Source organism: Hyla sarda, chromosome 4, assembly GCF_029499605.1.
Source record: "Hyla sarda isolate aHylSar1 chromosome 4, aHylSar1.hap1, whole genome shotgun sequence".
Lineage (NCBI taxonomy): Eukaryota > Metazoa > Chordata > Amphibia > Anura > Hylidae > Hyla > Hyla sarda.
The window spans coordinates 204136869-204153281 of record NC_079192.1 but is presented as its reverse complement, the minus strand read 5'-3'; the positions used below and the strand labels follow the sequence as shown (position 1 = coordinate 204153281).

General features: G+C 43.7%; 2 protein-coding genes across 2 annotated transcripts in view; one reads left to right on the top strand and one right to left on the bottom strand.

Moving 5' to 3' along the window:
* Nucleotides 1–1196, bottom strand: part of CDC123 (cell division cycle 123) — a 79854-nt gene extending 78658 nt beyond the window's left edge. The window contains exon 1 of the mRNA XM_056573322.1: nt 920–1196. Within this exon, the coding sequence (XP_056429297.1) occupies nt 920–993 (74 nt within the window). The 5' untranslated portion in view covers nt 994–1196. The remainder of the gene's footprint in view (nt 1–919) is intronic.
* A 144-nt stretch (nt 1197–1340) lies between these two features.
* NUDT5 (nudix hydrolase 5) overlaps nt 1341–16413 on the top strand; it is a 43659-nt gene continuing 28586 nt past the window's right edge. Inside the window, exons 1-3 of the mRNA XM_056573325.1 lie at nt 1341–1468; nt 10557–10622; nt 14478–14545. Of these exons, the coding sequence (XP_056429300.1) occupies nt 10560–10622; nt 14478–14545 (131 nt within the window). The 5' untranslated portion in view covers nt 1341–1468; nt 10557–10559. The remainder of the gene's footprint in view (nt 1469–10556; nt 10623–14477; nt 14546–16413) is intronic.

Genomic DNA, 16413 nt, shown 5'->3' with positions numbered 1-16413 from the left:
ATAGAGTATATATAGAGGGTGCAGTATGGTATGCAGTATACTTTCCATATATTATGTAACTGCGTGGTGGAATAACTAAAAGCGGTGTCAGTGGCTGTAGCTGCCATTACTGGTCCTTGCTGTGGTGCTAAATGATATGAAATACTAGTACAATAATACAATTGTTGAAGAGAAAAATCACTTGCACTCACCGGTCTAGTGGACTGTCATGCGCGAAAACGGCTGTTAGCCTCTGAGCACCCTCATCCATACATCTCCCCCCACTACGGATAATCCGGAACACTGAAGTCCACTAGACCGGTGAGTGTAAGTGATTTTTCTCTTCAACAATTGTAAGATTATATATATATATATATATATATATATATATTACAGGCAGAGGAGACTGTGTCACCACACTAATATATATATAGCAGTTTAGTGACACAATCCCACCTGACCTGCCTATAGTACTGGCAGAATACTTAATTATACTGCTATATACAGATAGATAATGTCCCGGCCACAGAGTATACATAGAGGGGGCAGTATGGTGACAGTGTCACCTGCCTGTAATACTGATATATATATATAGATATAGATATAAACACACATATGTATGCATGTACATATAGTATACATAGAAGATGCAGTATAGTGAGTCTCAGCTGCCTGTGATACTGACAGAATACTGCTTTATACTGATATGTCCCGGCCATAGAGTATACATAGAGGGGGCAGTATGGTGACAGTGTCACCTGCCTGTAATACTGATATATATATAAATATAAACACACATATGTATGCATGTACATATAGTATACATAGAAGATGCAGTATAGTGAGTCTCAGCTGCCTGTGATACTGACAGAATACTGCTTTATACTGATATGTCCCGGCCATAGACTATACACAGACGGTGGTATGGGGACAGTCTCACCTCCTGATGCTGAGTCTCTTGAACCTGGGATACCACACTGAGAACTGACAGTTCACTACTTGCTCCTTCTTCATGCTGGAATCAACAGGACAGGAAGTGTCCTACCTAAAACATCTTCCGGGGAAACAAATCCTAGAGAACACCAGCCCGCTCACCTCTAACGTTTACAACAAAGAGAAGAGCCGAGGGGCTTGGACCTGTATAAGGATGTGACACATTCTGTCATCCTTTAGTTACAGTTCTCGGCACGACACGTCGGATCACTGCTTAGAACCCGCTAGGGATTTCCTCTAAAACATTCATTCATAGTATCGTACACGAAGCCAAAAAGTGTCCGGCACACGTAGAGTTAATGAGAGGTCTGCGTGCGTGTCACGACTCGCTCTGCCTGCGTTTCTCCCGCTGGTAGGATAGTGGAGAAGTGGGTGTGTCTTCCGTAGGAGCGAGGCGTGTGTTCTCGGTGGAGGGGGCGTGGCTTGTGTGTCAGTGTCTCGGCTGCTGCACGCTGTGTCTCACCTGGGATTTGCAGTTTTGTTTCCTCTTATACAGGTAGGCCAAGATGGCGGGTGGTGACAGCTTGTCTCTTCATTTCCTATATACCCACAGACTGTTGTCCCTATTATATCGTGTTCCCACATATTCTGGTGCTTTTCAGGTGTGAGCACTGTACCAGCCAGTCACATGTATTGTAGGGCTCTAATAGCATAAACTAAACCAGTGCTCCCAACCTGTAGCCCAAAGGCATGCTGGAAGTTGTAGTTCTTCCACAGCTGGGGAGCTCCCTTATTGATTACACAGTGGTGCAGTTTTCCAGCAGTGCAGCGTAATGCAGTACTTATTGACATGTAAAAGTCGCACATCTCTTTGTATTACACCAGTGTTTCCCAACCAGGGTGCCTCCAGGTGTTGAAAAACTACAACTCCCAGCATGCCTGGACAGCCTTTGGCTGTCCAGGCATGCTGGGAGTTGTAGTTTTGCAACATCTGGAGGCACCCTGGTTGGGAAACACTGTATTACCCAATGCCCATGAAATGCCAGGGCATCTTCACAACCAGAGTTCCTATTTATGTCTGTTCTTCAGCAAGAGGTGCATCCCCTATGTCCTAGGTCTCCAAACTGGAGCTCCCATTGTTGCAAGACTAAAACTCTCAGCATGCGAGGGCAGCTGTTGGCTGTCTGGTCATGCTGGAAGTAGTAGTTTAGAAACATCTGGAGTTTTGAGACCACTGCCCTATGATAACACAAAGTACCTTTTATAAGGTATTTAAAGATGCCCTGGGTTGTATTAACTTTACAACAGGTCCTATAGAGTAATTTAAAGGGGTACTCCACTGGAAAACATTTTTTTTAATCAACTGGTGCCAGATAGTTAAACAGATTTGTAAATTACTTCTATTTAAAAAAAATTAATCCTTCCAGTACTTATCAGCTGCTGTATGAGCCACAGGAAATGCTTTTCTTCTTGAATTTCCTTTCTGCCTGACCACAGTGCTCTCTGCTGACACCTCTCCATTTTAGGAACTGTCCAGAGTAGGAGCAGTTTATAAAAAAAAAAAAAAAAAAAAAAGAGTAGAAAAAAGTGGTGTACCCCTTTAATGGAGGAAAACAAACTATTCTCTTGCCTTATAACATCAGTAAATGACTAAGGGGTAGATTTATCAAAACCTATGAAGAGCAAAAATTGCCCATTTGCCCACAGCAAAAAATCGTATTGTTGCTTTCATTTTTCAGAGGTCCCTTTAACCCCTTAAAGAGTACCCATCATCAGCTAAACTTTCCCTAATCCCCCTCTCCATCTGTCCCTGACTCTAACTATCTCCATCCCTGTGATTATTTCAAGTTTAAACCCCCAGTAAATACCTTTTTACATCTATCTTCGGTAACTCAGTTTGGAGCTGTGTGCGAGGGGAGGAAGAAGGCGTGGCCTGGCAGGCGTGACGTCATCTGATGCCTGCCAGGGCCGGCTTCCGCCCTTCTTCCTGTATGCTGCGCTCCCTCTCGGGAGCGCGCATACAGGCTGAGTACATGGCAGGGACGGCAGCCTGAGTCTCCTCCTCTCTGTTTGGCTATACACGTGCCATACAGAGAGGAGGAACGTCAGAGGACTGAGCTGCCGTGCCCTGCAGGGATTCGCACACTGCGCTCGCTCCTGAGGAGCTGCGCTTAGTAAGCGATTTCGGACTCAGCAGCCAGGCCGGCGTGAGTCCGAAATCACTGAAACAGGGACTCCTAGGGAGACCCCTGGTTGCCAAAATTTCAAAAGTAAAAAATACATGAAAGAAATAATTTTTTTTAATAGAATCCAATTACAAACTTAATCTATATATATATTAAACTATAAAATATAAAAATAACTTTTGATGAGAGGTACTCTTTAAGGATCGGGGGTTTTTCTGTTTTTACACTTTCATTTTTTCCTCCTTACCTTTAAAAAATCATAACTCTTTCAATTTTGCACCTAAAAATCCATATGATGTCTTATTTTTTGCACTACCAATTCTACTTTGTAATGACATGAGTTATTTTACTCAAAAATCTTAAATGAAAAGGGAAAAAAAAAATCATTGTCAAAATTGAAGAAAAAACACAATTTTGTAAACTTTGGGGCTTCCGTTTCTATGCAGTGCATATTTCAGTAAAAATGACACCTTATTATTATTCTGTAGGTCCATACGATTAAAATGATACCCTACTTATATAGGTTTGATTTTGTCGTACTTCTGGAATAAATCATAACTACATTCAGGAAAATGTATACGTTTAAAATTGTCATCTTCTGACCCCTATAACTTTTTTTAGTTTTTCGCATGAGGGCTCATTTTTTGCGCCGTGATCTGAAGTTTTTATCAGTACCATTTTTGTATTGATTTGACTTTTTGATCGCTTTTTATTCATTTTGTCATGATATAAAAAGTGACCAAAAATATGCTACTTTGGAATTTTTTTGCACGTACACCATTGACCGTGCGGTTTAATTAAAGATATATTTTTATAATTCGGACATTTCTGCAAGCGGCGATACCACATATGTTTACTTTTATTTACAGTTTTTTTTTATGGGAAAAGGGGGGTGATTCAAATTTTTATTAGGGAAGGGGTTAAATTATCCTCATTTTTTTTTCCACTTTTTTTATTTTGCAATATAGGGGGCTATAACACTGCACACACTGATCTTTTACATTGATCAATGGTTTCTCAAAGGAAACCATTGATCAATGATTCTCCCGCTTGACTGCTCATGCCTGGATCTCAGGCACTGAGCAGTCATTCGGCGATTGGACAACAGGAGGCAAGGTAAGGGGACCATCCTCGCCGCTCCCGAGCTGCCCCCTGAGCTAACTGGCATTAGTTTACTTTCACTTTAGACATGGTGATCAACTTTGAACGCAGTGTCTAAAGGGTTAACCGTGATCAGTGCCGCGCGCTATTAGCCATGGGTCCCGACCCGCTATGAGGACCCAGTAAGTACAGGTACGCCCTTGGTCCTTAACAGGTTAAAAATTAAAGAAGCAAGCTGATTGGTTGCTATGGGCAACTGGGCATATTTTCTCTGCACAGGTTTTGATAAATCTGATTTTAAATTGTAAATTTTTGTTCCCTTTTTTAAAGCTTTATTGAAGCAAAAACAACAGTGAAGCAGGGCAGAAAAAACATGAAGGGAGAACAAAACTCCTGTAGCGAGGATCAAATCTTGTGAGAAAAAATAAATATATATGGCATCATGTGGTAGGAACACATAATATTCAACAAATTTAAATGTGTAGCAAAAAAAAAAAAAAAACATACAACATACTTAGTAGTGGCCCACATACTGACCGCTTATCAAATTGGACAAAAGTATTATAAAACAATAACCAAAAAAGGGATAGGCAAATAAAGAGTGAGGAAATACCACGCTAAATTAACTTTTTATGTCAAACATCAAACAAAGAATTTTTGGCTATATTCTTTTAAATTTCCATTCTACTATCGATATTATAAAATAATCCTTAAATCTTACAGTTCTTTATTCTGGCAACTTGTTACCAGTTTTATGGTTTCCAGGTTCCCTTTAAAGGAGTAGTCCAGTGGTGATTCAGTGGTGATCAACTTATCCCCTATCCTAAGGATAGGGGATAAGTTGCAGATCGCGGGGGGTCCGACCGCTGGGGCCCCCTGCGATCTCCTGTACGGAGCCCCGATAGCCCGCGGGAAGGGGGCGTGTCGACCTCCGCACGAGGCGGCGGCCGACACGCCCCCTCAATACAACTCTATGGCAGAGCCGAAGCGCTGCCTTCGGCAATCTCCGGCTCTGCCATAGAGATGTATTGAGGGGGCGTGTCGGCCGCCGCCTCGTGCGGGGGTCGACACCCGCTATCTCGGCGGAGAGCCGGGGCCCCGTACAGAGAGATCGCAGGGGGCCCCAGCGGTCGGACCCCCCGCGATCTCAAACTTATCCCCTATCCTTAGGATAGGGGATAAGTTTTTCACCACTGGACTACCCCTTTAAGGCTCCTTTCACACTATGAGCATTCATCTGTTATTAACCTCTTAAGGAAGCAGGGCCGGTCCCGGTGTTTAAAACGGAGCCACGCCGTGACCCCGCATCACACTGGGTCGGTCCCGGCTGCTATTGATAGCCGGGACCCTGGGCTAATAGCGTGCGGCACAGATCGTTGTGCCACGCACTATTAACCCTTCAGACGCTGTGATCATGAAGTGAAAGCTTCCCGGCAGCTCAGTCGGGCTGATGAGGACTATTGCGATAAAATCGCGATGTCCCAATCAGCTAGGACGCGAGCGGAGGCCCCCTTACCTTGCTCCGTCGCGTCTGATCAGCGTTTGATTGCTCCAAGCCTGAGCTACAGGCTTGGAGCAATCAACCCCCTATTACGCTGATCCTTGCAAAGCTATGGCTTTGCTGGGATCGGGGTAAAAGATCAGTGTGTGCAGTGTTATAGCCCCCTATGCGGGTCATTTAACCCCTTCCCTAATAAAAGTTTGAATCACCCCACCTTTTCCCATAAAAAAAAACTGTAAATAAAAATAAACATGTGGTATTGCCGCTTGCGTAAATGTCAGAACTATAAAAATATATCAGTAATGAAACCGCACAGTCAATGGCGTATGCGCCCAAAAATTCCAAAGTCCAAAATAGCGTATTTTTGGTCACTTTTTATATAATAAATAAATGAATAAAAAGCGATCAAAAAGTCTGATCAATACAAAAATGGTACCGATAAAAACTCCAGAACATGGTGCAAAAAAAATAGCCCTCATACCGGCCCGTACGCGGAAAAATAAAAAAGTTATAGGGGTCAGAAGATGACTATTTTAAACTTATAAATTTTCCTGCATGTTATGATTTTATATAAGTAGAGTATCATTTTAATCTTATGGACCTACAGAATAAAGATAAGGTGTCATTTTGACCGAAAAATGCACTGCGTAGAAATGGAATCCCCCAAAAGTTACAAAATGAAATAAAAAAAAAAATAAGCCATCTTATGGAATTTTATGTACAAAATTGAAAGCGTTATGATTTTTAGAAGGTGATAAGAAAAAATTTTTAATGGAAAAACGCGGAGTCCTTAAGGGGTTAAAAATCCGTTTTCTGTGTAAAAACAGATGTGTAATAACGGCTGAATAAATATTAATCCGTTAAGACCTGTTATAACATCCCTCATGTACGGCCGTAACACCTCTGCCTACAGCCTCCCACAGCCAGGACTACTAATACTCCCATCATGGAGCAGACTTGTTTCCATGATGGGAGCAGTAATTCCCTGGCTGCGGGAGTCTGCAGACAGCTGGGGAGGCTACATTAGTCATCTGCTGGCACTATGCGCTGCTAATAGAAATACTTTTCATAGCGCTGCAGGGGTATATGTATATAGATGCTCTGGGGGGGCAGACATATAGCGTTATCTGCCCACCCCCCCAGCGCATCTATATACATTTGCTGCCACAGCGCTATGTATGAAAAGTATTTTTATCAGCAGCATCGGGCCGGCTGATACTGCAGCTAGAATGCTTTTCACATATAGCGCTGCAATGACAGATGCGCTGCGAGGGTACATTATACATGCCCTGCGGGGGGTATATATTTATTAATGCGCCGGCGGGGGTATATATTTATTAATGTGCCGGCGGGGGTATATATTTATTAATGCGCCGGCGGGGGGGTATATATTTATTAATGCGCCGGCGGGGTGTATATATATATATATATATATATATATATATATATATATGCGCGGATGGGGGGTATATATGTATAAATGTGCCTCAGCGGGGGGTATATATGTATAAATGTGCCGGCGGGGGGTATATATATGTTTAAATGCACTGGCGGGGGGTATATATGTATAAATGTGCCCCAGCGGGGGGTATATATGTATAAATGTGCCCCAGCGGGGGGTATATATGTATAAATGTGCCCCAGCGGGGGGTATATATGTATAAATGTGCCCCAGCGGGGGGTATATATGTATAAATGTGCCCCAGCGGGGGGTATATATGTATAAATGTGCCCCAGCGGGGGGGTATATATGTATAAATGTGCCCCAGCGGGGGGGTATATATGTATAAATGTGCCCCAGCGGGGGGGTATATATGTATAAATGTGCCCCAGCGGGGGGTATATATGTATAAATGTGCCCCAGCGGGGGGTATATATGTATAAATGTGCCCCAGCGGGGGGTATATATGTATAAATGTGCCCCAGCGGGGGGTATATATGTATAAATGTGCCCCAGCGGGGGGTATATATGTATAAATGTGCCCCAGCGGGGGGTATATATGTATAAATGTGCCCCAGCGGGGGGTAATATATGTATAAATGTGCCCCAGCGGGGGGTATATATGTATAAATGTGCCCCAGCGGGGGGTATATATGTATAAATGTGCCCCAGCGGGGGGTATATATGTATAAATGTGCCCCAGCGGGGGGTATATATGTATAAATGTGCCCCGGCGGGGGGTATATATGTATAAATGTGCCCCGGCGGGGGGTATATATGTATAAATGTGCCCCGGCGGGGGGTATATATGTATAAATGTGCCCCGGCGGGGGGTATATATGTATAAATGTGCCCCGGCGGGGGGTATATATGTATAAATGTGCCCCGGCGGGGGGTATATATGTATAAATGTGCCCCGGCGGGGGGTATATATGTATAAATGTGCCCCGGCGGGGGGTATATATGTATAAATGCGCCGGCGGGGGGTCATATATGTATAAATGCGCCGGTGGGGGGTCATATCTTTATTGATGTGCTGCAGGGGGCATATTATAAATGTGCTGGGGGGCTAGATATATAGGCTATATGTCTGCCCCCCCCCCTGCAGTGCTGTATATCTTGCCCCCCCCCCCCCCCCCCGCAGCGCTTTTAATATAGATATGGCCCCCCTGCTACTCACAATGTTCATTTTTAAATCTCCCGCTCAGAGCCCTGATGTGCTCCTCAGTACTGGCCATTCAGGGCTCCCCGTGGTGGATTCAAAAATGAAAGTTAAAACACACTATACATTGCAGGGTTGCCGCCCGCTCCCCTGCTTAATAACTTCAGAAGTGAGACCCAGTGCGATCAATCCCTCAGCCCCTGTACTACAACCCCTATCATGGAACAGAGTCTGTTCCATGATGGGGGTAGTAGTACAAACACTAATGTAGCCTCCCCAGCTGTCTGCAGACTCCCACAGCCAGGGAATTACTACTCCCATCTTGGAAACAAGTCTGTTCCATGATGGGAGTAGTAGTCCACCCTCAGCACTGCAGGAGTCTGCTGATGTCACCTCTTCTGAACATGCTCAGAAGTAATAACTGATAGTAAACCGGGTGCAAACAGATTATATAAAGGCTCATCCGTTTGCCATAGACTTCAATGTTAAAAATAACGGCCGTTAATTTACCCGTTTCTTGTGACGGAAGAAAAATTAGTGCATGTGCCGTTTATTTTTCGGTCACTACTAACGGCCGTTAAGTCATGATGGACTATAAGGGATCATATCAGATAATCAAAAAATCCCATAGACTTAAATAGGATTTTTTAACGGACGTTTACCGTCCTTTTTTAAAGCTTTTTTAACGGACGTTTTATAACTGATCTTTCAACGGATGAATTTTATAGTGTGAAAGCAGCCTAAGCTGACACTACCTGTTCTATACATATCATTTCCAGCAGTGTCCTCCTTATTACAGGAATACAGTGAAAGGTGACACCAGTATATAGTTAAGATAGGATCTGGCCATTCACAATAGGTGATGGTCAAAGTTGAACCCTCCCTGCACAATTACCTCCTAAAAGAGCATGTCTAGATAACTCCCATAGAAGTCAGTAGGTTCCTTTTCAGTCTATTGTTGCCTATGTCTATGGTTCCTGCTGTAAACCATATCTCCTGATGCTGTTAAATACAGCTCATGAAAGATAGCAGCCCGCATAATATTGTACTACAAGTAAAATAAAAAAACAAAACATTGCAGCCAGAAAATAGAAATTGATTAGAAAATTAAAACATGTATCTGGTTCTGATGAGTAAAAATAAGTCTAGCTGATACATAAACTTCCACATATATATGTTTCCCATGACACCCTAATGCCTTTATAGTCGTGACTGGCCCAGATGTGGGTTGGGGTGTCTTCATTGATTTTCATATATGAAAGTATAAAAGAGAACAGGGTGTGTGCCCCTGGATGGAACCTGATGGATGAGATAGTGAAGAGCCCAATCAAAACGCACTCACCTATGCGAGTTGTGCAAATGGAGGCACATCACTCAATGCGCTTGATCAGGAATCCTGTAATCGCGGCTGCTGCGGCTCCCAGCATCCAGGCGCAAATATAGATAAAAGGAGATCCAAGAAAGGGAGATGAATCGTGCTGCCACAAGAAGTATATATGGGTAAATGTATTGCACACAAAGGATCCACGCAACACGTTTCAAAGCCGTTCCAGCTTTTTCGTCAGGCCTGACGGAAAAGCCGGAATGGCTTTGAAACGCATTGTGTGGCAGCGCGATTCAACTCCCTTTCTTGGATCTCCTTTTATCTATATATATATATATATATATATATATATATATATATATATATATGAAAGTATGGATTAGTTCTCTGCGCTGAATAATGCGGATGGGTGTCTTGAGAAAGGTGCTATTAGTATTATTCATACAAAAATAATAAACAAATACAAAACCCCTCATACAAGTGACAAATCCCACGCAAAACTTAAATATACAAACACGAAAAAAACCTTTATGGGATTCCAAAAAGTAAACTTTATTGATACAATGAATAAAATCACTTAAAAATACATTTAAACATATATCCTGAAAAACCAGGTATGTGGAGAGTTAACCAGTACAACACTGGATCAGAAGTAAGGGCTCACAAAGTATAATAAGATGGTGTTGACTTAATATCAGTATTGCAAATGCACATAACAAGTAATTGCAGCACATTACATAGTGAAATACATATGGTAAAGTAAAATAAATACCAAGTGGACAAAGATAGTGGAGCGTGGGCCCTTACCACCCGACGTTTCGACAAAAACTAGCTTCTTCCGGGACGACATTTTTATTTTTGTGTTTGACTATTCATACAAAAGTATAACTGTCTTTCAGAAAATTAGTAGCTTTTTTTAACTCTTTTAGATAATGGATAACCAAAATTTGGACGGCCCTGCCAATGTTGGTAAAGACACCATAATAAAAGAAGAGGTATGTATTTTTATTTTAAGCTCCTCATGTTATACTCAATCTATGGGGTCGGGATCCACCAGAGAAGTACTGTATGTCAATGGGACAATGCTTATATCTGTGACAAATTACTGTAGACATTAGCACCAGTTCTGGTTGATTTCTGCTCCATTTACCCTGGAGCTGGAAGATCACTGATCCATAGAGGAATTCAGCAAGGCCATTTTCCTTGCTAAATTTTCCTCTTTAAAGGACAACTGCAGTGGTACACATTTGTATATGCCCGGGCCTCAAAAATAAACAAAATAAACTTATACATACCTTCCTACGAGCCCCCGTTGCTCCGGCACAGGCCTCACGGTCCGGCAGTGCTGACGTCATTCCACTTCCTGGGGACGGGGACACAGCAGAGCCGTCGGCGTATCACCGGCCGTATCGATGTCCTGCCCCGGCCTGTGATAGGCTGAGCCCACTGTCATGTAAGAAGCCGGCCAGAGCTCCTTACATGACAGTGGGCTCAGCCTATAACAGGCCGGGGTGGGACATCGCTATGGCTGGTGATACGCCGACGGCTCTGCGGCGTCCCCATCCCCAGGAAGTGGAATGACGTCAGCACTGCCGGACCGTGAGGCCTGTGCCGGACCAACGGGGGCTCGTAGGAAGGTATGTAAAAGTTTATTTTTGAGGCACGGGCATATATAAATGTGTACTGCTGCAGTTGTCCTTTAACTATTTGTTTCTCTCTAAGGCTATGTTCACACTATGAAATTTCCCTTAACGACAATGGACGTAATGGTGCGGTGGTACTTAAAGGGGTAGTCCAGTGGTGAAAAACATATCCCCTATCCTAAGGATAGGGGATAAGTTTGAGATTGCAGGGGTCCGACCGCTGGGGCCCCCTGCGATCTCTCTGTACGGGGGCCAGGCTCTCCGGCCAGATAGCGGGTGTCGACCCCCGCACGAAGCGGCGGCCGACACGCCCCCCCTTAATACATCTCTATGGCAGAGCCGGAGATTGCCGAAGGCAGCGCTTCAGCTCTGCCATAGAGTTGTACTGAGGGGGTGTGGCGGCCGCCGCTTCGTGCGGAGGTCGACACGCCCCCTTCCCGCGGGCTGTCGGGGCTCCGTACAGGAGATCGCAGGGGGCCCCAGCGGTCGGACCCCCCGCGATCTGCAACTTATCCCCTATCCTTAGGATAGGGGATAAGTTGTTCACCACTGGGTCACCACTGGACTACTCCTTTAACACACCTTGATGTACATTTACACTCAGTCATGACCGTTCCGATGCTCGCGTCATGCGCTGCAGGTCTCGGCTGCCATCAGCAGCCAGGCACCCGCCGGTAATGGTGGACATCCGCGATCGCGCGGATGTCCGCCATTAACCCCTCAGATGCCGTGATCAATACAGATCACGGCATCTGCATTAGTGCAGTACTTTAAAGGGATGATCAGATCGCCCGCAGCGCTGCTGCGGTGATCCGATCGTCCAGCATGGCGGCCGGAGGTCCCCTCACCTGCCTCCGGTTGTCTCCTGGGGTCTTCTGCTCTGGTCTGAGATCGAGTAGAAGATAGCTGATAACACTGATCAGTGCTATGCCCTACGCATAGCATTGAACAGTATTAGCAATCAAATGATTGCTATAAATAGTCCCCTATGGGGACTATTAAAGTCCCAAAAAAAAAAAAAAAAGTTAAAAATGTTATCCCCTCCCCAATAAAAATGTTAATCATCTGTTTTTCCCATTTTACCCCCCCAAAAAGCGTGAAAATAATAATTATTACACATATTTGGTATCGCTGCGTGTGTTAGTTTGAAATGTCAAAATATATTGTTAATTATCCCGTTCCCAAATTGCTGCTTTTTTTGTCACATTTTATTCTAAAAAAAATGTATAAAAAAATGTATAAAAAGTAAAATATAAGCAAAAGTGGTACCAATAAAAACTACAGATTATGGAGCAAAAAATTAGCCCTCATACCGCCCCGTATACGGAAAAATTTGAAAGTTATAGGTGATCAATAATAGGGCAATTTCAAACGTACTATTTTTATTAAAACAGTTTGAGATTTTTTTTAAAGCGGTACAATTATAAAAAGGCAAATAACATGGGTATTATTTTAATCGTATTGACCCACATAATAAAGAAAACATGTCATTTTTACCGTATAGTGTACAGTGTGAAAACAAAACCTTCCAAAATTTGCTAGAAATTTTTTATTTCTAGGTTTTCTTTTCAATTTTCCCATATAAATAATATTTGTTTGGTTGCGCCGTACATTTTATGGTAAAATAAGTGATGTCATTACAAAGTAAAATTGGTGATGCTAAAAACAAGCCCTCATATGGGTCTGTGGATGATAATATAAAAGAGTTATGATTGTTAGAAGGCGAGGAGGAAAAAACTAAAATGCAAAAATAAAATTGGCCTGGTCCTTAAGGGGTTAAAGGGGTACTCCACGGGAAATGTTTTTATTTTAAATCAACTGGGGCCAGAAAGTTTAGCAGATTTGTTAATTAAAATGAAGATAAAGGGGATTCAGCTCACCTGTTCCACACGTGCACGGCCAGCCTCAAAGTTCACAGGAGAAAGCACAGGAGAAGGTGGAGCCAGCGTTGTGTAAAATCATTCCTTTATTGAAATCCAGGTTAAAAGTCCATAGACAAGCAGAAGAAAAAATGAGCACTAGGACAACAGTGCATGTGTGCAAGGTTGGAGCACCTCTAGTCTTTAAAATGTTTTTAAAAAGGTATGAAAAAAACATGAATATACCCTAAGGTTATGTTCATATGTTTTGGGTTTTTTCGGCACTCATTTTGGCGTGTATTACCGTATTTTTCGCCCTATAGGACGCACCGGCATATAAGACGCACCCAATTTTAAAGGTGCAAAATCTAGAAAAAAAAAAGATTCTGCACCCAACAGTGATCTTCAACCTGCGGACCTCCAGATGTTGCAAAACTACAACTCCCAGCATGCCCGGACAGCCAACGGCTGTCCGGGCATGCTGGGAGTTGTAGTTTTGCAACATCTGGAGGTCCGCAGGTTGAAGACCACTGGATAGGAGGTAATACTCACATGTCCCCGTCGCTCCGGACCCGTCACCGCTGCCCTGGATGTCGCTCCATCACCACGCCACATCTCCGGGGTGTCCCCGACGCTCCGAACGTTTTCTTCCCCGGGATCCACGCTCTCAGTCGCTGTCATCACGTCGCTACGCACGCCACTCCTATTGGATGACGGGACGGCGTGCGCGACGATGTGATGACGTCGAAGGAGAGCGCTGCCATGCAGGGGATCCCGGCATGGAGCAGACACCGAGGAGGCAGGTAAGGTCCCTCCCGGTGTCCTGTAAGCTGTTCGGGACGCCACGATTTCACCGCAGCGGTCCCGAACAGCCCGGCTTTCGCTTCAGGCGCAACGGTCAGCTTTGATCGCCGCGTCTGAAGGGTTAATACAGGGCATCACCGTGATCTGTGATATCCTGTATTAGCCGTGGGTCCCGGCCGTTGATGGCTGCAGGGACCGACCCGACAGGTGTGTATTCGCCGTATAAGACGCACCAACTTCCCCCCCCAGTTTTGGGGAAGAAAAAGTGTGTCTTATACGGCGAAAAGTACGGTACTTGCCAAAATACATGTTGCAATAAATGCCTGGAATATATGCTGCAGTTTACACTGAGCTGTATTGCATGTTTTTTAGCACACATTTTAAATATAGTGTAATAAGTTACATCACATAATCCAAATGTATTCCTCTGTAATGTGCGTTGGAGATACAAGATGCAGGTTACTGGGACTTTTCAGTGTCCATGACCATAGTCAAAAATGCGGTTAAACATTTTTTTTTTTTTTTTTTTTTTAAATAATATTAGACACTGGCGAAAGGTAAATGGGTGCAGCTGGAAGAAACAACATATGTTGACCACGAAGGAAAAACCAGGTTGGTGGCGTGATGTTTTTTTTTTTCTGCTGTAGAGTGATAAATGTTGCAAAGCAGTCCATGAATAAGCTCCATACATCCTATCATGTGCATGCTGTGGTTATAATATATATTAGTTCAGGTCATTTTCCTGCTGTTGGCTCGGTCATAACAATGATGTATGAGTGCACGTAGGCGAGCTGCTTTGACTTAGGGCTCCATTTGTACATCATACCTAGAGTTCATGATCAATACAATATCTGAAAGTCTAGAGTGAATGATAGCAGCACGGCAGCTATGCCTGACCATGTAATGGAATAATAGAGAAGGGACTGAAGCCACACAGGGAATGAAGGTTGGCTGTAAACCTCACACTTAACACTTTCCAGAAACTGAGTTTCAGGTGTGTTAAGAAGGAGTATGTTTTATATAAGCTTCTCTGTGATCTTATCTTTATTTTTTTAAAGCGTACCTCCCATGCTTTTTTTGACAAGTGATTATCGTACACAATCATTTTTCATAAAATTGGACACGAACGATAATTCCATATGCTATACAACCCCATGGCAAATATGGAATCACACACTGAGAGGATGGTTACACAACTTTTTCATAGTAGACAGACAATTCGCAGACATGACACAAAACCATAGATATGTAAGAGATGAGCATTCTGGCATTGTGAAAATTAAATAAAAATAATTAAATGAAATAATTTTGTTTGAGTTTTCAGACATGTTTCCCAGATCAGAGAAAGAAAAACATTATAAAATCGCCAAGAGCAAACAAAATCCCATCTAGGCGAGGTGTATACCATATTTCTGTTATACAGTTGATACATCCTTTCTTTAATAAAAAATGTTTTATATACCGTACTGCTTATTTAAATAATGTCTACTAAAACAGAATGCCTATACAGTTGGATCCTGTTGCCATTGATTTCTATTGGGGGGGGACACATGCCTTTATATGGTTGTTGTTGTTTTATTGTATAGGCGTTCTCTTATAGTAGTACAGTGACCCCCGACCTACGATGGCCCCGACATACGATCATTTCAACATACAATTGCCTCTCAGAGGACATCGCATGTTGAAGGCAGCATCAACATACGATGCTTTTGTATGTCAGGGCCATCGCAAAAATGGCTATCCGGCAGCACAGACTGCTTCAGCTGCCACCGGATAGCCGTATACAGTGCCACGTGTGATCCGCTAATGATCACTTACCTGTCCTCGGGGCTCCGGCGTGTCCTCTTCGGGATCCTCTGCATCGTCGGTGCTCTCCATCGTTGTCATCACGTCGCTGCGCACGCTGTCCCGTCATCCAATAGGAGCGGCGTGCGTACCGATGTGATGGCGGCGACAGAGAGAGCGCAGATGCCGGGGAAGCAGAGGCATTGCCGGAGCGTCGGGGACACCTCGGGAATGCGGTGACAGCGATGGACGGCGACATCCCGGGCAGCGGTGATGGTCCGGAGCGGCGGGGACAGGTGAGTACAACTTCGTCTAACAGTGTTCTACAACCTGCGGACCTCCAGATGTTGCAAAACTACAACAGCCAGCATGCCCGGACAGCCGTTGGCTGTCCGGGCATGCTGGGTGTTGTAGTTTTGCAACATCTGGAGGTCCGCAGGTTGTAGAACACTGTCCTATACTTTACATTGCATGGATCCCTCAACATACGATGGTTTCAACAAACGATGGTCCATTTGGAACGGATTACCATCGTATGTTGAGGGACCACTGTATATGTTTCATTGAAGTAGGAATTTAAAATCATATGCCACAATTGCATGGCAAAAAGTTAGTGTGAATCTAGCCATAGTATATCATTGGCTTTTAAGACATTGAAATTTCTTGGATGCATGGACATCACTAATAATAAACAA